The 21,052-nt window shown below is 36.9% G+C and overlaps 1 protein-coding gene across 7 annotated transcripts in view; it reads left to right on the forward strand.

The window, feature by feature from the left end:
* The window catches only part of VPS13B (vacuolar protein sorting 13 homolog B), a 768,204-nt gene that overhangs the window by 611,897 nt on the left and 135,255 nt on the right, over positions 1-21,052 (forward strand). For all 7 annotated transcript variants that reach the window (XM_034668364.1, XM_019810220.2, XM_034668365.1 and 4 more), the window contains 3 exons: positions 15,859-16,061; positions 18,828-19,035; positions 19,325-19,509. In XM_034668364.1, the coding sequence (XP_034524255.1) occupies positions 15,859-16,061; positions 18,828-19,035; positions 19,325-19,509 (596 nt within the window). The remainder of the gene's footprint in view (positions 1-15,858; positions 16,062-18,827; positions 19,036-19,324; positions 19,510-21,052) is intronic.

Raw genomic sequence — 21,052 nt, forward strand, 5'->3', positions numbered from 1 at the left:
GCAAAGTAAAAGTAGCAAAAAGGAAACTTTTTTTTTTCCCCACTTTAATTTGCAGGAAAGAATTGGGGTTAAAGGGATAGTGTAGGGGATAAAGTAAATCCTGAAACTCTACGCAACTTAGTTGCTTACTAAAAAGTGGTTAGGTGGCAGCTGGAACTTAGTTCCTTAGAGCCAGTTTGGGCACAGTAGTTTAAGAGATAAAGGAAAAGTTTTACGGTTGAGAAGTACGAATTTTAGGCCAAAAAGTAGATGATTTATTTCTTTCTCACCAGAAATATTTGTGACCAAGCCAGCTAAAAGCACTGTATTTTTTTATTGTCTTAAAAGTTAGAAATGAAAAATGTAAGGTCCATGGGACATGAAAGACTATGAAACACTGGAGGCTACAGTGTCTGATTTATCCACAAATAAATTGCAACCCAGACAACACTGGCCCATTCCCACGCCTTTCCAGTTGTACCTTAATCACAGCAGGGGAAGGTTAGAACGCAAACAGAGGGAAAGAATTTAAATGGACTGTCCTCAATTCTAGGCCCTTTTCTGTCTTGTGTTATTCGTTTGCTACTCATATTTTACCCACTTTTAATGGTGTCTGTCCTGAAACATCTCTATAATGTCGTTAAAATCCTCTCACTGAGCTCCACAAGATAGTGGACTCATTCTGCTTTTGTAATTGCTTTTTTTTTTCCCTTCATAGTAGAAAAACTATATTCTCCTATCCCTTTTACAGTTATGCCCTTCAATCTAGTTAAACACAGAAATAGAAACTATAGCTGCTACAAAGACATACTTTATACAAGTGTAATCTGTAGTGTCCAAAAAACGTTCTCAAGTAGTTACTTGTGTCAACAAATCAAATCAAATTGAAGTTAGCTATTTAATAGGAACAATTTTATTATGAGAACATAACGAATGCCAAATCTGTTTTCTCTACATTTCTCCTTCATGCAGGAGCATGCTCAAACAGTTTAAGAAGATAACAAAGTTAGCAAAGTAATAGTTAATTACAATCAAATAAAATAAGATTGTGTTAAGTTCTAGTTATACCTGATGGCTGATTTCTGGGAAATTATAATTGAGATTATTACATATTTTTCAAAAATTGATTTTTAGCTAAGCAAAACTTTTTAAAAGTCAAATACAATTTTTTTAAGCTTTAAACATTAATTTCATTATATAGTTGAATATCTTAAAAAGTCATGCTTTGCAACCTGGATGAAATATACTCAAATATACATGCAAGGTATATTTTTGATGAGTGGTAAAAAGTATCCCTCACTGCTCCCCACCCCATAAAAACCCCTCCTACCAGTAGTTATATTTCTTTTCGTATTCTGCAAGTGACATCGTTCTGCATTGAACTAAACTTTTTTATAGTGTATCTTTGAGCTCAGCAGAGTTAATGTCAGGTTTTTATAGTTTGAATCTAATACAGAAATACCTAACTGTGTCTTTGATTTTACAGTTTATATAACTATTGTGACCATCTGCAGCAGCTGCACTTTTCAAATTATTTGCTGAACCAAATTGAGCACAGTGACAAAAGTAGTCATCTCAGATGTACTATTAAACAGAGAGAGAAAAAGGAGCATTGCCTTGGTACAGTATAGCCATCTGCTATACAGATGTTATTGTATAGAATGACTTAAGATAAAATAATTGTAGAAAATTTTCATTAAAACCTCAACAATTTGCACTTGTTTATGCGAATCTGCATAACTCCCCAATGAGACAACACACTTGGGGTTTCTTTGGTTCTCACTCACTTTCTCTTTGATCCTTTTTGATGTGCTGACTTTAATAAACACAGTCAAAAACACTGCAAAAACATCATGGAAAAAACTACAAAGGAACAATTATAGCAGCAGAAACTACTCTAATCCCTAACTTACGCAAGCTATTTTTAGTGAAATATTTTTTTTAACACTCTTTATGTGACAATGTTATATAAACAGGGTAAAACGGTCCTTTCCAGATGAGTTTTAATTTAGGAGCTGAAATAGATTTGTAATGCCAGAGGAATCTTACGTTCTAAGTAATATTTAGAGAAACACAATGGGGAATATGTTGTAGGCATGTTTCCTCACTTCTGAAAGGTACAAAAAATATTTGAGTTCATCTAATGATTGTATTTTTTATCATCTAAACTGTCATAAGCTTATGGTAAGAGTATGGAGAAAGGGAATACTAAAAGCATGAACGAGGAAAGTTAATCTTCTTCCCAAGACATACAATACACTTAAATCTAGGATGTTTTCGTATTTGTTTATTGGTTTTTGCAACAAAATAATACAGATTATTTGCTGAAATGTTCTCATCATTTAAAACAAAATGAAATGGTTAAATATTTTCAATTAAAAAAAAAAAAGAAATCCACAAGTTCTTCTTAGCTTTCTGTACTATCCTGTGACCTTAAACTGAGAGAGTTTCAAGGGACTTGATTTTTTCCTAATTCTGCTCTGCAGAGGCAGAGTATAACGGTGACTTACAATAACCTAACTCGTATTTCTGCTAGAATACTTATGTTCTCCCATATGTCTTTGGTAAAATGGCTCTGAAGTTCTGATTTTAGTAGATGCAGTGCTTAGATTTTTTCAGTTGGTTTATAATACTGAAAAAAATAACAGTGAATCTCATTTAGAGATTCTCTCTTATTTTCTGAAACATTTTAAGGCTGATAGTATTTTTTTTTTTGCTGATAGTATTTTTTTTAAATCCATCCCATTCTATATTGTGTTCTTTTTAAAAATAACCCCCTTCCCCCTACCTACACACACAACACAATATTTTTTTGCCATTTGAAGTATGTTGTTTTGGAGAAACCGTAAGTGTGTAGCTATAAATTGTGAACGCAGTGTAGCACTTTCCACAGGCAGGGTGGGGAGTGAGCTGCAGACTTTAGCTCCCCTTGTCAGAGTAAATTATGGCTCTATTAGGGCGGCACTCCTTAGATTTTGGCAAACAAGGGTACACGATTCAGGCTGTGAAATGGCTATACTTTAGGCTGCCTCACTCTTCTCAGGGATGCTTAGATTAGCAAGCTCCATATAGATAAGGAAAAGGGAAATAGGAGATGAACAAATACAGTGGCACAAAGGGTTGGGGGGAAGAACCTAAGTGAGGCCATCTTGGTTCACATTTTAGTCAGAATTGGGGAAAAGTTGCAAGGATCCCCTATCCATAGGCACCTATTAGGGGACTTGTCATCGTGGCAGGAAACAATGAGTTGAACTCCTTCTGGTCAAAGAGCTGTCATTTAAAAAACTTTCACTGCCCCGGCCTCTGTCATCCGGATGCACTTAAATCTGTGTGTAAACAAAAAGAGAGAGAAAGCATAGACACATTATTTTTCACGTAGACAAATGCCTCTTCTCGTGTTCACCTAATTCAAGACCAATAAAATGTAAAGAACCTAAAGTTCATTTTCATGTACTGAAAAGTGAACCCCGGTCATTAATTGATACAAAGTGGAGCTCCAGCTTTTCATTCCATAGTTAACTGGATCTCCTGAGGAAACTCTCGTAAGGCGTTGTCATAGCTGTTGGATGCGGCAGAAATGCAAGTAAGCCTAAGGGGAAATAAAACATTAAATTAGATATGACTACCTAAAATAATATGTCACAATAGCAAGCCATTTACAACACCCCAAAGACTTTCATTACTTTTAGAAAGAAACAGCTTCTCTTTCCAATGCCTGAACAATAGGAAATGAATTCTTTGACAGTTAAAGCCAGAGGACAAACTTCGCTTTCATGCCGCCACTGAGGATTGAAGTGGAAGTACAGCTTGTAGACAGCTATACAAATCACTAACAAACCTTAATGAATATTGGGTGTGGGCATCAGGGTCCTGTCATTTTTGACACTATGTCCCAAGTAGCTTAAACCCAACACTCAAGGAAAGGTGGAGACCTCATTGGGTCTGTAACATCTGGGATTTTATTTGTCATTTTGGCATACCCCGCAAGCGCAAAAGAAAGAGTAAAAGGGGATTATCTTGACAATGAAATGAGTTACTGAATCTTGTGATAATGAAAAGCAGAAGAATTCTAATGCCTTTCTATAGTCCCTGAGGTAGAGGTGCGTTTATAGTTTTGCAGAAGTAAAATGTAGGCAGTCAGAACAGATGGCCTAGAGTCCGTGAAACGTGACACCCCTCACCTCAGAACTGAGTACCACTATTAATCCTGGTCAGATTCCCTCTTATTACTTTATAACAAGGTTCAAAGTTGCTACTGATGAACTGGCGTGTCCCTCTTGTTTTACTCTTAAATTACCTATAGATTATGGATTTTTTTCAACAGTGGTGTTTTTCTGTATGTAGTGATGGACTGTTGAGACATTCAAAAGGAGTAAAATAGGAAGTTCTAAAAATTAAGCAGGAGATAAGGAGAAAAAAGTAAAATCCTCATTACTTTTTTTCAAAATAATGTTTCATATTATTTCTCCAATATGGTGGGAAATAAAAACCATAAACATATAAGTGTAAGATGCTCTCTTGGGGAGTAATTCTCTTGTCTTCTTCTTAGAAATCACATGCAGTGAAGAAGAAATCCCACCATGCAAACTTTATTCTCCTTGTTGCAATTGTACAACAATATATAATTAGCTGGAATTTTGGATAATAATAGGCGATATTAATACTATTATCTTAGATCATTTTTCACCCCCTTAGAAAGAGAGGTAACAGATTAAGAATGTTTGATGTTTAAAAAAAAAAAAAACCCACTGGGAGATAAATGCTGTTCAGATGGCGTTTACACTTTCGTTTAACCAAATTATATTAATACAGTCTTCTACATATTTATTCGGAATATCTAAATTTTTTGTTTTAAAAGTTTTGTGCATTTTTTAAATGTCTGTTATGCTATTATTGTTCTTCACAAACCTTTTTTGTTTTAGTGCTGTGGGATTACTATAGCTGCTTTGGATTCCAATGGGAAGCCTTTAAAATACATAGGATAGTTACTTTAGAAATAAAGAAGATAACTGCTGGGTTGAATTTCTAATGTGTTAAAAATCATCTAATAAGCGACCAACTTCGTATGGTGAGCACTGTCATGTGAACATGAGGTACCTGCCCAGCCTTTCGTAGAGGGAGATGAGCTCATCTCAGAGAGATAACCATCTCTGACTTTTTCTTCTGATTCATCATCGACCTGAACTCCATTTGAACCTTGTTAGACAAAAAACAAGCAGAATTCCTGGCCCAAACTATAAAATATAATTAAGCCCTTTTGAAATGATGTGTAAAAGAACATTGCTGAACCCCCACTTATAACCACTACCACCACCACAACCAATAAAGTTAAATCAAGCACTGCCTGTAATGGATTAAAATAATAAATGTTCCTGGATTTCAGTGTTTGAAGTACTTGAAGAAAACAGGCTCCCAGCAGCCCGGGTAGCTGAATGCAGGAGAGACATTTATTAATGACGAGTTCAAGGATTTGGCCTGTTTAAGATCATTACTTTCTGTTTACCGTGTGTTACACATCTTTTATATTTTTACACAGCCCACATGTGTCCACATGCAATAATGAAAGCTTTTTTCCAACAAAAGAATTGTTAATTGTGTAAATATGGTTCTCTTGAGGAATGTGAAGTCTTCATAGGACTCTGCTCCCTTCTAATGAGAAATCCAGTACAATTATACTCTTCCAAGTATATCCACCTTCAATCTTGTCTCTAGCTACATTGGTCTCTTTCTTCCTATTGTTTTTAGTTACCAAATTCTAAACTTAATCTAGACTACTAGAAAACTGTTGGCCTTATGTTAGGTATTTTAGAATTGTGTCCCGTTGCAGTGGACTTTGTGTTTCTTAAGTACTATAGAAGAAAAATGCTTTTTATTTCTTCTCCTTGTTTTAACAAAGGTATGATAAAGAACGATTTCTCTCACTTTAGATACATTTGGGAAGAGGGAAGGGCAACAGATAAAAATTTCATATATGTGTGTGTGTGTGTGTGTATATATATATATATGTATATATTTATTTAAAACAATGTTCCATGGACAGGGAAAAAAAGGGCCTTTGAGACAACAAAAATGCTGTCAGTTGACATAAAGATATCTCACTGCAAAGTGCTGTTAGAGAAGAAACTTTCCAGTCCTAGTAATTAAGTATTGGAGCTCTCAATAGTTTCTTCTCTGCATCTTAATGGTAACACCTTATAGATTAGTATCAGGTGAAATGGACAAGAATTGTTTCAGCCCTCCACGCTGGGACTGTGGAAAAAGAGAAGATTAGGAGTAAATCTCTCTCCCTGGCTCTACTGAATTTGTGACAGCATTTAGTTTTGCATGTGGTCACAGCAAATTGCCCTCTCATCCACATAAGCCATGAGTAGGCTATTTACTAGGAAAGTTTCTGGCAAAGCAACGTCGTCAGTGATGAGTGACTGAGGACACATCTTAGATGTTCTTTTACTCTCTGGCTGGGCCTCTGGAGCTGTAGGCTATGTTGGCATAACATACTGAGGCTATGCAAGACAGCTGGGGACAGAAAAAGCATTTATTCATAACCCTGTTGCCAGTTGGAAAAATGAAATTACTAAGAGCTAACTAATAGCAGTAATTTTTATGGAGCAACCTGGTGCTGGAAGGACACAGACAGAATCTGAATCTTAGCCCTGCTACTTACTGGCAGTTGATGGTGGTAAAAGTTACAACACAGCTCATTTCCAAAATGAAGGCAAAAATACTTAATTCAAAGGCCTGTTGAAAGGATTAGGTGAGATAATGTACTGAGAGTACCCTACACATTCCTTGGCAGAAATTTATTAAATTCCTCAATAAATATTGGTCTTTTTTGTATCTTTCTCCCCTTCCCTCTCCCAGCACCACATGAATGCTGCAGTCATAGATCGTTAAATTTTTGAGTTGAAAGTTATCTTAAAGATCATCCTTTTCTTTATCAAGAACCCTTTTTTATTTTTTTCTCTCACAGAGCTCATGATCCAACACATTGCATTTAGGATGAGATAGCTAACATAACTACACCAACTCGGTATGATTGTAACCAAAAAGAAAAGTTTACTGCACTTCTGAGCCTGTTTCCGATAGATTCATGATTTTCAGGCTCTTTGAAATACTGAAAAAATCTCATGAACCACCATTACTATGTGGAACTCCCTCAGGGTCAAAGAACCCTGGGTTGAGGCCCACTGAACTAGTCCTAACTCCCCCCTTGAGCTAAGGGTGAAAGATTGATTTGCCCAGGGATATTCTGAGATGGAGTGAGGACCATAAAACATCTCTTGGCTTTTGATTGGTCTATTATACCAGTCTTAAAACACTTGGATTATGCAGATCAAGACCAATTTCTAAGCTGTTGTAATAAATTATTAAGCAAGTCATTTTGCTTTCAACACTGTTTGAGTAAGTTTATACCAATTCTTCCATCCATGTAACTTACTTTAAAAAAAATTGATTCACAGCAGTTTCCTCATGTAATTAAATTAACCAGCTACTGTATTCCTCTAAGAAACTTTTGAAGTGTCTATTTACTGTTGTTCTTTCCTCTGTAAGAAGGTTGCCCTATACTTTCCAGTATGCACAGTCAGCTCTGCCAGTCTGCTTTAAAAAAAAAAAAAATAGCCACATGGTCCAATCAAGTTTTATTTTTCTAATAAACTGACACAACTGTGAAAACAGTGAGCATGGTGGCAGGTTGGAGAGGAAAAGAGACGCAAAGTTTATCCTCCATTACTCTTTGGTATTTTTAGTTTAGTTTTTCTAGAATCTGAGAGTTCTAAAACGTTTCTCAAAAAATACCTCTCCCAGACAAAGGCCAAGTAAAAATAGCCAACTCGTAGACATTTTCATCTTTGATGAGTAATTCCCCCTTTATTTATGTGAAAGGGGAAAAAAGTCCTATTCCCGTTACTTGTCATTTTATTATGGCCAAAAGAAGACTTTTGGGCTAGAGCGGTAGAGTGAGGGGTGGGGGGTAGAAGGGAGCTTTTATTCACCATTGAGAACTGGGTGAGAGTACATGAGGATTGGAAACCCCACCCATGACAAATCATCAGATGGGATGGGATACATGTTAGCAAGGAGACCACCCAGTTAGGCTCTCATTTTGACGGCTAAACTTTGTAGTAAATTTGTTCAAGAGCACCAGCATCCCTTTCAACATAAACGTAGTTCTCTGACAGCTTTGTTACATTCTGTTCCACATATTAATCTTATGCTATATTTTAGTTTACTATATTAATAGGTACAAATATATAGGCAGATTATGAAATATGTAATTAAATATAATCTAATCAACTTACATACTCTGATGGGTGGGCAAGGTTTGTTTGTTTTTTTCATGTTAAAATACCCAAGTGCCATTTTTTTATGTACTTTAACATAATCAGTTGAAGGAAGTAGAAATGAGAAGAGTTCCAATCATCTCTTTATGAACTGTACTTAGAAAAATTGTTTCTGGTCGTCTGGTTATTATGGTCATCTCTTTATGGATCATCTCTTCATCGATCTTTATAAAAATTTTTTCTTCCTTACTTTTTGAGGCACCCTGATGCTTCACTGTTATGCAAATTGACCTATAGATGTATCTAACCCATGCTTGCTGATTTTCCAGTAGCCTTAGATTGTTTCCAGCTGTATAACAAAGTACCTGGATGTGTTTTGCTAGCACATGTCATCACCGAGGACTCTTTCCTGTGACATACGGAAGCCCTGCTTCAGATCGCACTTTGCACAGTCAGCATGCAGAGAATAGGAGCCTTAGCAAGTGTCTAGTAGAGACTGACGATGCAGAGCTGGCAGCATTTCGTAAACATTCTCCCAAACAAGTGGTTCGCATTTATCAGTCTTCCGAAAGAGTATTTTAAAGGTCATGAAACTACTTGTTCCTTGAACTAAATTTTTACACTCAATGAAAAGTATGTCAGTATGCACACCAAGCAAGGTTATTTCTGTTTATCATACCAGTTGTTTCTGAAATTACTTCTCCATGTTGTTACACCTCATTTAGTTTAATTAAATATCCGCCATTAGTTTGCTAGGGCTGAAATTAAAAATATAAACACAGATTTTTGAAAGAGGCCAATGGAAAAATCAGGCAGAAAAGCATTCTGGGGAATGGAGGGAAGTAGATGAGGTTATATGCTCGGTCAGAATGACCAGATCACACAATTGCTAAATACAATATGGGGTCCTGGACTGGATCCTGGAACAGGAAGAGGACATGAGGGGAGTAATGTGAAATTCAAATAAGGTCTATAAATTAGTTAATAGTACTGAGGTTCGTTTATGTAAGTTGTTCACTTTAAGGGAAGCTGAGTGAAGGATATCAACTTTGCTCTAAAAGCCTAATATTATTTCAGAGTTAAAAGATTTAAAAAATGACATGATAAGTGTTTGAGTAACTGTAATAATATTCATGCTTTAAAAGTTTTAAGTGACCATTTAAAATCTTACACTTCCACAGCATATTTCAATTCTTTTTTCTTCTCTCCATATTATTTTTGGAAATTTAGGGGGAAAATGAACAGTTCAGAAATGCAAAGGATAACACATCAAACACCTATATATTCACCAGGTAGAACAAATGTAAACACATTGTCATATTTGCAGTATGCACACACACACACACACACACACACACACACACACACGCACATACGCACCGAGATAAAATGTCACAAAATCATTTGGCCTTTTCCAGCGCTACACAGATAGCTCTTTATAGTTTTTATGTGTAGTCATTTTATCCCACCGTGCATTAGTAGTCCATGAGGAAGGAGAGTAATACATTCCTTAATGCACTATCTGTTGCCATTTATACCAGATTTGAAATGTGTAAGTATCCAGTTTACATGAACTCTGAATATTCTCCAGGGCCCTGGGTGTATGTGTGTGGTGATACATAAAACAAGATTCATTTCATCCCAGGGAAGGTATTTAGCATGTTTCCTGATGAAAAAACAAAAAGGAGGGGATGATGTCCCATAGGCTAGCTTCTCACAGAGTGAAAGAAAGGGAGAAGGAAAATTAATAACCCTGTCATGGGTCCCAGGGATTATTTTCATACTTTGTGGTAAAAGTGTGAAGTTTGGTTTACCATTTATAAATGACCCTTTGTGAAATTCATCACCACTCTTTATTATTAAGTGATCATCATAATCTCTTATTACTGGTCTTTTATGCCAAGATTAAAACCACTTGAACTAACATGTTTTTCTATTATTTTGTTGTAGCTGTTTTAAAAACATAGCAGGAAATGTTCAAAAGGAAACAGAGACTCTATTTTAAACTTAAAAGCTGTTACTTGTGGGTGACCCTTCCTGCAGTAGCACCGATAACCAGAACTCCTCGCTGAGGAGCAAAGCCACAGCCACCTGGTGTGTGTAGGCAGTGTGGTGGGCCAATGGGCACGTGGGGGTGGGTTAAATCAGTTGTGTAAGCCTCAGAAGTGAACAACACCTCATTTCCTTGTAGGTATATGGCACAGAAGAACAGAGAAGGGGGCAGAAGGGACCAAGCAGGGCACATTTGTGTCTCTGCCTTTGGGCAGTGCCTGTTCTATGTCCTCACTGCCAACATAAGCATCTTCAATTCTCAGTGCCACCTATGTGTTTAAACAAGTCCATGATCAGTGCTGGTGCACCTGAGATAGAGGCAAGTACAAACCGTAAAAGGATTACAAAGGTGTAAGAAGAGAGTGAGAAGTAGACTATTGGGGAAAAGAAAAGAAAAAAAATGAAGAGCGACTTACATATAGGTACACAAATACTTGATTAAAATGAAAGGTTTAACAGAACAAAGGAGAATACAAAGCAAAAAAAAAAATACATTTGTTTGATAGTAGGGAAGTGTCCATGTTTTTTAACAGTTCACCTGCTTAACAGAGTCAATATTACAAACTTTGTTGGTTGTTTTCCCCCCTCTGGTACTTCCTGAGACCTCGGAACTTGAGGCTGATAAATTGCCAAGGAAAAATCTGATGTGAGAGAAAATTGCAAATTATTTACTTTCCTTTCGTATACCCAATATATAGTAGATAACCAGTAAACGTTGGTTGAATAATGAATGCATATACGCATAAATATCAAGGTGGAGGTGATTTCAGATATCCAGAGGCCTTACTGGTAGATAGAGGCATGGGAGTAGCGCTTGCTTGAGAAATTAGGCATGGTTATGAATACTGTCTAAGAAATGGTCCTTTAAAATTCACTGGAATAAGAAATTGAGGGACATGGGAAAGAATAGAAGACTGTGAGTTACGGTTGGCAATCACTTTACTTAGAGACTGTATATCAGTTGGGATGCTTTGGGTTGTAAATGACAGAGAATCCAACCTAAGTGATCTAAGCAGCCTCATGGAGGTGAAAAGCTCGGGACTGGTACTATCCTTAAGCGTGGCGGAATCCATTAGCTCTCCCTTCTGTGTTACATAGCTTCAGCCTCAGAGCCCACACGGTTGCTGCCAGCAGCTCCACTGCCTTCATTTTCTTAACTTCAAAGCCAGGGAGCAAGAGGAAAGGTCACTTTCCCAAAAGTATTGCTGTACCTCATTGGTTTTCATTGAATCTCATGCTCATCCCCGAGCCAAATCAAACATGAAAATCAAAGTCTGGCGAGTTCCCAGCCCTACAAGCCTACTTGCCAGCAAAGCAGCCCTTAGATTCTATTATTGCAGAAATAAAGCTACAGGTGGAACAGTGCCAGCCTCAATTGTAAGGTCTCTGTATCTCAGATACATTGTGCCTCCTCCTGGCCTCCTCACCACACACCTGAATCTGACTGCCTTTCTTCCTCTTGTTGCAGGCTCCCAGGTGTTGGCCTGACCATTGGCTTCCTATTTCTGGGCCATTTTTCTGAGATGACAGTCCTGACCTCTATCTTTATTCACCCAAGAATTCTAGTTATCCCATTCTCTCTACCCAAGCAAAAAAGAACAGGATTTGTATGACAGCAGTGAAGTGTTCATATGTTTAACAGTGTATGCGGTGACACAGAAGCTGTCAGTATTTCTATTGTAATTTCTATTGTTTAGAAATTTTTCTCGCATCCTTCCTCACCGCAGACAATAAATACTTCTAATTGTATAACTTTGGGGAATTAAGAAAAGCCTTCCATCAACCCTACTTAAGTTCTTTGAGAAGAGATAGGCACTTTCGGAGGAATATATATAAGATATAATGATGTAAATTTTGTCATTCCAGTACTAGTTTTTTTTTAAGCAAAACCTCAGAATCTAATTTAGACAGTACAATATCAGTATTTTGAGTAGTTCCTACATAGTAGAAATATCTAGTAAGTTCCAAATTCTGTATGTATTGTTACTTCTACAAAGATTTTATCATATGCTTACAAATATCTTTGTATAAATGAAAGCTGTTATAGAGTGAGAAAGGTCCTCTCCTTCATCGTATGCTCCAGACAAAATGTTGTCAAGCCCATTCTTAACAAGACTCCTAGAGATCAATATTAGCCCTTTCTTTTAAGTCTTTTCTTTGATAATTACCTTTGCTCCCATGAATTTGTCCTTTATGTCTGCCTTAGTTCTTCTGCTTTAATTTTCACCACTTTGAAGTGATATTTTAGGGATGATTAGAAATCAGCACATTAGAAGGGGTATTCGGCAGGTTTCTCACTGTCATAGGAAGAGGTACAAATAAGGAAAGGGAGAAGGCTAGAAACAACTCTGTGGTGCTGGATTAGAACCAGAGGTATCAGTGTGAATTCATGATTTTTAATATATGTTCTGGTGGTTAGGGAAAGAAATACAGATGTGTGTGTCAACATGGGTGGTATATATACATGGGCTTCTTAGCCCTCTCTGCTGAGACAGCCCAGAAGCAGTGACACCCTAGTAGCAATGAGCATACTTGCCACCCGTTTTGTTTTCTTGATACCATTCTTAAGCAGAAGAAACCCTTTTTGGAGAAATGGATGATGCCATAGATGAGATGGGAAAAAATATAAGATAAGCCTCAAAGAGATGGTCAGAAAAGTAAAGAAGTTCTCAAAAAATGATGGGGGTATATCTAAAGGACACAGGACCCAACTTGCAGGGGTTCTCAATGCCCAGAGCTGGTTGAATTGAAGCAATAAAGTAAATGATAGTATTAGATTTAACCCATAAAAGAAAATAAATACCCGTTAGTCCATACTAATACAAATAAATCATTGAACTGATAAATGGGGTAGAAAGGACAGGTCTTTTTAACCACAGAATGCTAATTAATAAATGTAGAAGAATAAGAAAAATGGAAAATCAACATGATCACATACCACAGTAATAATCATTGCAGGCAAGAAACATTGATGTTTGCTAAAACATTAGCAGGTGAAAGTTTGATGTAAAAGGGGATACTTGCATGATCTTCATATATCTCCCCCACAAGATATTTGTTATTTTCAAAAGAAGAAATAGCAATTTTACAGTAGCAAAACCTGGCAGACACCACTTCAGCCATGTGATCAGGTTAATATTGCCAGTAGTAGAACAGCAATATCACATACCCCAATATATGATACACTGAGAAGGGCATCACTTCCCTGGGTTCTTGCCAAAAATATATAACTTCATTCTAAGGAGAAAACATCAGATAAACTCAAAATGAGAGACGTTCTGCAAAATAATTGTCCTGGACTCTTGAAGAGCATCAAGGTCATTAAAGACAAAGAAAGCTGGAGGATCTGTCACGGATTAAAGGAGACTAAGGAGACCTGACAGCTAAATGCAGTGGGGATCCTACTATGGATCCTGGACCATCAAAAGGACATTAGTGAGGAAAATGGCAAAATCTGCATGAGATCTGTAGATTACTTACTAGTATGATATCAATGTTGATTACCTGATTTCAGTATTTCTGCTACAGTTACATAGCTTGGTGAGAGGTAAATGGTATATGGGAGCTCTGTATATTTTTGCAAGTTTTAGGTGATTCTAATATCAATTCAAAATAAAAAGGGTTTTGTGTGATTTCTTTTAGGGGAGGGGGGCTTGGAATGGATGGTTTCTAAGGTCTCCTCCATCCAACCTTATTATTCTATGACATGGTAAGGCAAAATGAAGAATGGCAAAGATTTAAGCACTTTTCGGTTTTGTCTGTCAGTTAAAAAATATGTTGGGACAGATGAAAATAGGATCAGATTTTATACTGGCAATTCAGTTTTCTGGGATATATCCTGAAGAGCTACTGTCGTGCCCAGTACTATACTGAATAAGATGGTCTTTGCCTCCGGGATGGTCAGTCTACTAAAGCTTGAAAATGATGTGGTCTACATTTCAGTCATTTAGCTTACCAAAGTCTCTCTTCCTTGATGTTTTAAAATAATGGAGATGGATAGAATGATCTAGAAATTAAGTCTTGGAATAAGAGGACAAGAGCCCCCAAAGTGGGCCCTGAGATTTTTTTAATCTGGATGTCTGGCAAGGTAATGATAAACTTTAAATGAGATAAGCAACCTAGAAGTCCTTTGGTATTAGATATTTTGTGTATGAGTAACCAAAAGAATATTCACATTAAGATTACTACCAGATAGAGCAGAATGAAGATGCATGTATTGCAGAATAAAGGGAAATGTAATTCTAACATTCCCTTAATACTCACTTCCTGGATGACTGTACTGAATCAAGTCTATGCTTTCATAATCCAATTAATGGAGATGACTTTTTATTCTTAGGCATCTGGGAACCTGTTTCTTTTTTTTTTTCTGTTTTATTTTCTTTAAGCGAGGTGTAGTTGTGAATCAAGAAAGTTGTATAAATGAAATAGAAGTCTTAGTGCCATAATTTAGTTGAAAAAAATTATGAAACTGATTTCTACCGTCCTAATTTTTAACAAAAGTCTTAGCCCTAACTTACATGGGTGTGAAGTCTTCCGTGGAAGATTAGAAGTTATGTATCTTATTTCTGCAGTAGAAGCATACAACCTATATGAAGTTTTCAAGCCTCCACAGAATTAAAAAGTCAATATGTGGGTACTATACTTTGAAACGTGTATACTATGGGCCTAAGGTGTTTTTTAATCTTTCATCTCTTTTAAGGATCAAATATCATTAGAAAAATAAGCCATGGGCATTACAAACGTGGTCTGGTGAAATTCAATATTCACAATGACAATTCAGAATATGAGCTCCTTGGGGGAAAGTTAACCCACCACTCTAACTTTGCATCCAAATATCTTAAAGTGTGCTGTTGGTTTTATGAAAAGGTTTTGATCTACACTTCTAGTTTAAGTTCAAAAGAAAACCTACATTTTAAAGTGTATTCCTTTTCTGGGTATATTTACTTTGAACTATAGCATATAGTTTTTCTCATAAATCTAACCTGCCACTATCTGTTTTTAAGACTTTGTAAACTTCAAGTGGTTATGATGTGTGAAGTTTGGATTAAACTAAAATTTTTAGAAAACACATGTTATATATTTTGATTGTTTTGAATTTTAACATGGGCCAGTCAAAAACTTGAGTGTCTAGCAAAGTAATATACTATACTCTGTTACAATAAGAAATCACCAAAAATTGCCCTTTCCCATCATGTTAACATAGACAAATGAAGCAGCTGTTCTGATTCTTAATGTAGTTGTTTGAAAAAGTTGCACAATTTAATGAAAATGTCTCTACTCATAAAACTTAAAATGCTCACACATGGAAAAAGTCATAATGTTTTGGCAAATATTTCTTTGTTAGGAATGTGAATGAGGCATACCTGCTTCATAACTAGAATTCTATATAAGTGGCATAAAACTGTGGGAGAAAGCCAACTGAAAAAGAAGACTCTGAAAAAGGATGAATTAATGCTTTTTAAATATACAGATAGTTCTTGCTTAAATGTACTTTTTTGACAAGGAATAATTATAACATATACCCCTCTCCTTTTTTCCCTCCCAGGCGTAATTCTTGGGTCATCATTTCTACTCAGCATAAATGATTTTCTGCTTAAAACAAGTCTCAAAGAAAGAAGTCGGATTCTGATAGGACCGTCTTGTGCTACTGCCAATCTGGAAGCTAAGTGGTGTAAACACAGTGGCAATCCAGGCCCAGAACAGTCCGTACCAAAAATATCCATTGATTTAAGAGGAGGTCTGCTACAGGTCTGTGGGGGTTGGCCACATTTTTCCCATAAGTTTTTTTTCCCATAGCCTTTGTTCATTTTTTGATATGGTGAGATAAATCCCGATATGGTGAGAAAGAGTATTATCAGATTGATCTCTTTTTTTTTTTTAAAGATTTTATTTATTTATGTGACAGACAGCCAGCGAGAGAGGGAACACAGCAGGGGAGTGGGAGAGGAAGAAGCAGGCTTCCCAGCGGAGGAGCCCGATGTGGGACTCTATCCCGGAATGCCGGGGTCACGCCCTGAGCCGAAGGCAGACGCTTAACGACTGCGCTACCCGGGCGCCCCTCTCAGATTGATCTCTTACCAAGCTTTTCTAACAGCTTCATTGAGATACAATTCACATACCATACAATTCACCTAAATGAAGTGTACAATTCAGTGGTTTTTTAGTATATTCATGAAGTTGTGTGCTCATCACTACAATCCATTTTAGAACATTCACACACAAACACTCTCAAAACCCTGTACCCATTATCATTCATTCCCCATTACCCTCTAATCCTCTCTCTAGGTCTAGGCAACTACTAATCCACTTTCTGACTCTATGTAAATGGAATCATATAATCTGTGGTCTTTTGTGACTGCCTTCTTTCACTTAGCATCGTATTCAAGCAAGGTTCATCCATATTGTAGTGGGTGCCAATACTTTGTTCCTTTGTTCTTATCTATCTATCTATTTAACAGAGAGAGGGAGAGAGAGAGAGTGCACAAGCAGGGGAAGTAGCAGGCAGAGGGAGAGGGAGAAACAGGCTCTCCACTGAGCAGAAAGCCTGACACAGGGCTCAATTCCAGGACCCCGGGATCATGACCCGAGCCAAAGGCAGATGCTTAACCGACTGAGCCACCCAGGCTCAGTACACTTTGTTCCTTTTAATGAGCCAAATAATGTTTCATTGTGTGGCCATATCACATTTATCTATTTATCAGTTGATGGACATTTGGATTCTTTCCACTTTGGGGTATTATGAATGATGCTGCTAGGAACATTTGTGTACAAGCTCTTGTGTGGACATATGTTTTCATTTCTCTTGGATATGTGACTAGGAGTGGAACTGCTCGGTCATTAAACTTTTTTCTAATTATAGACTTTTTTAGTTACAAAGTAGTCAACTTGTCTCAAGCACAGTGTCATCAGCAATATATAAGAACCATTTGCCATGGCATGTTCTTTAGGTATTGTAACACTTGACATATAATCAATTGCAGCCTTTTATGCATTTGATTTATAGCCATGTGTGGTCTGTATGAGGGTATTCAACTTATTTCTTGGTAACTTTCCATTTGGATAGATTTTAATGTATTCTTTATATGATTTGATGTCCCTCAAGTTTGACGTAAATCCAAAAATCTTGAGAAATTCATAATTACAGAAAATGGAAATGACTAATTTGTTAATAATGGAGGCGTATTATATGTGAATTTCTTGTTTTCATTTAAAAGTTCTGTTGTCTTGACTTTTTCACCAGTTTTCTTACTGACGGGGAGCTAGATGTGGAAGGATTCTAATAACTTTCTGCTTTGTATTTCTTTGGAGATGTTCAGCATCTATCAGAAATCTTCACGTATTTAACAACAAGCATGTGATTTTATGGTGTTTTATCAACAATATTCAGTGTATTACCATTTTCCCAAGAGAGCAAAGTAACTCCTCATTAAAATCAACAGTAAGACAAAAGCATAGTATATTATCTCTGTATTATAAACTCACTGTCTCTTGGCAACTTAAAGCCTAGAGCACAGCGTTCAACTCCCCAGCTTGACTTTTCACATATCTGTTTTTCAGGATCCAATAAAAACAAGATTGATGAGAACACGGTAGACTTAGTGTCACATCTCTTACCTTTATTTCTGTTGCCTTAATTCCAGAAAGCAGGACCCAAACTTAGGTTTAAAATTTACCCACAGGAATTTGGATTATTGTTTTCTACATCTTTATATTTTTTCTCTTTTCTGTGTTAATCTGGTTCTCTTAGAAATAATGGTTGCATTGCCTTTATCCAATATATACAGACAAGTATAACATTATTTACATTTTGAGTCCTCTGACATTAATCATTATTACCCACTGGTCATACTTCTGTTATGGACTAGTACTCTTCACATACAGAAAAAAGAGAATGTGATCCTTTATTAGAGGAAACACCAAGGCCTTTGTTCTGAAACTCCACTGTATCTCCTCTATGGTTGATTATCAGGGGCTGTGGAATACTGTATGTTGGCACATTCTCACTAAACACAGAAGTTGGAAGCCTTCTCTCTCTTTTTCTCTGAAGAGTAAAAGTGCAAAGAAAGGAACCTGATAATTAAGAGGTGTTTGTTTAATCTCATGACAAAATGAGGGAAGCTATCCCACAAGGTTATTATTATTCTTTTATTAACATTTTGGCCTAGAGGATCTTCATTGCCTTCTCTCAGACTGTAATAGGTGTTGTTTTCTCACTTAGCTAACTCATAAACATTACCTCGCACTAACATAATTTCATTGGTAATTTACCTTTGAAAATTGATTGTTATTCACACAATATGTGATGTAATTGATTTTCTCATTTTTATATATTTATTCAAGTAATAGAATTTCATCCCATAGGTCAATTACTTAGAAACTATAGTTAAGTTATTGTCAATAATTAAATTGAATGTAATTATGGTCTTGCATTAATTCAAGTATGATTGTGCCTAATTATCTTTATGAAATGTTTGTATTTAAAAGCCATTAAAATTTTTCATATGATTCTTAAAGGTTTTCTGGGGTCAAGAACATTTGAATTGTTTAGTTCTTCTACATGAATTACTCAGTGGATACCTTAACAAGGAGGGAAATTTTGAAGTGCAAGTTCCCAAAGCAGCGCCACAAATGCCATCTCCTATAGAAAAGAACCAGATGTTTAAAAGTGAACAAAGTTCAGATGACCTACGAACGGGCCTATTCCAGTATATACGAGATGCTGGTAAGTAGCAACAGCTGCAGTATGAGAGAGACTGTTAACTGCACGTTCACTAAATAACACATCAAAATCACTTGAAAAGTACATTAATACCTACCTGCAGTACAAATAGTACATTACTATTCAGTCTCTCTGAAGGGAAAATTCTTAATTTGTTCCTGTCTCATGCCATATAAAAATGGCCAACCAGCTTCTTTACATTCTTATCTTTTATCCTCATAACGTTCTCTTTCTGTAATAAATCAACATGTTCCTTCAAAAGCATGCAGTTAATTATTTTTTCATTTAACAGAACCTTTGAAAATGCCTGGTGTCTCTGAGGTCTTGTTTTACAATGAAACTGAAGATAGCTCGGGGATGATGTTATGGAGATACCCAGAACCTAGAGTGCTCACCCGCGTACGGATAACCCCTGTGCCCTTCAACACCACAGAGGATCCAGATATTAGCACGGCAGACCTTGGCGATATGCTGCAGGTAGGTAGTGACTGTTCATTTTAAATAAAGGCATTGTGGGAAAATGCTGATTAGATACTAGGAAAAAAGATTAGACGGACACTTGGGTGGCTCAGTTAGTTAAGCATCTGCCTTCGGCTCAGGTCATGATCCCGGGGTCCTGGGATCAAGTCCTGCGTCGGGCTCCTTGCTCAGTGGGGAGCCTGCTTCTCCCACTACCTGATGCTCCCCCTGCTTGTGTGCATGCTTTCTCTCTCTCTGACAAACAAATAAAATCTTTAAAAATAATAATAATTTTAAAAAAGATTAGAGCAACCTATTTTTCCCATCAGTAGTATCAGAGAGAAATACACGTAACTATACATACATATGTATATGTATGCATACATATACATATGTATACACACCCACAAAGTAGAAATTTTAAAATAGGGAATAATGTATTTCAGATTCATGATTCATGGCAATTTTGAGAGTTCTCAATTCTACTCTCAGCCCTTTTATAGGCGGTTATGTTACATGTTCTCTGACTGTAATGGGACCGGTGTCATTCAGTTCATGACACATTTTTCGAATCCCTACCATGTGCTCACACTCTTCAGCATTTCTAGAACTGCTTCACGAATAAAATGTGTCCACATAAGGCCAGAATGGATGACTCGGTTTTCATCTTTGTTTCCAGAGCTGAGAATGGTCTTGGGCTTGAGGTGGCTGATAGGAAAACTGTCTAACCAGTGGTCATATTCCATATAACTTTGTGAAAGTTTGTTTTTGTCATTTCCCTGAGTTTAATGTAAATGTCATTGAGGGTATCACTGCATTATTATTCTACTTATCAATAGTCTACAGATGTGAATTTCGCCAAAAATTTGTTTTCCTCTTAGTTTTCCACCTATCACTAGATCACACAACCATCTACTTAGAACAGTGAGATTGCTCTTTCCCTGACTCCCCACATCTAATGCATTGACAAGTCCTGTCAGTTCTGCCCCCAAAGTATGTCCCTCTTCCATCTACTTCCCTCTTTTTACTGGCACAACTGGAGTCCAGGCTGCCACCTGCCTGTTCCCTGCTACCTATCAGTAGCTTCCTGATTGGTCTCAACAATTCCATTCTTGACTCCCTGTAATGCATTTTCCAAACAGCAGCTAAAGTGATCTTGTAGATCAGGTCACATCACTCCTCTAGCTTAGAACCTGTTGGTGCCTTCCTCCACTTAATAGAACAAAATTCAACCATCTTGCTATGGCCTGTAAGGACCTGTTATGTGTGCCCTGCCCACCTCGCTGACTTGGTCTTTTGCCAGTCTCCCCATTCCTTACTATACTCCAGCCATACTGGTTGAGCATACCACTTGAGAGTCATTTTGCTTGCTCTGGTCTCCAACTTTGTCACTCAGGTACCAGCTCAAATGTCCTGTCATGGCTGCTTCACTACCACTTCTTTGTTGTAAATTACATTGCCTTGTTTTACTTTCATCATAGCTCTTATTGCTATTTAGAATTATTGTATGCATTATTTATTTACTTGCTCATGGTCTTACTCTCTCTACTATTAGAAAATA

Source organism: Ailuropoda melanoleuca, chromosome 9 (genome assembly GCF_002007445.2).
Source record: "Ailuropoda melanoleuca isolate Jingjing chromosome 9, ASM200744v2, whole genome shotgun sequence".
Classification (NCBI taxonomy): Eukaryota; Metazoa; Chordata; class Mammalia; order Carnivora; family Ursidae; genus Ailuropoda; species Ailuropoda melanoleuca.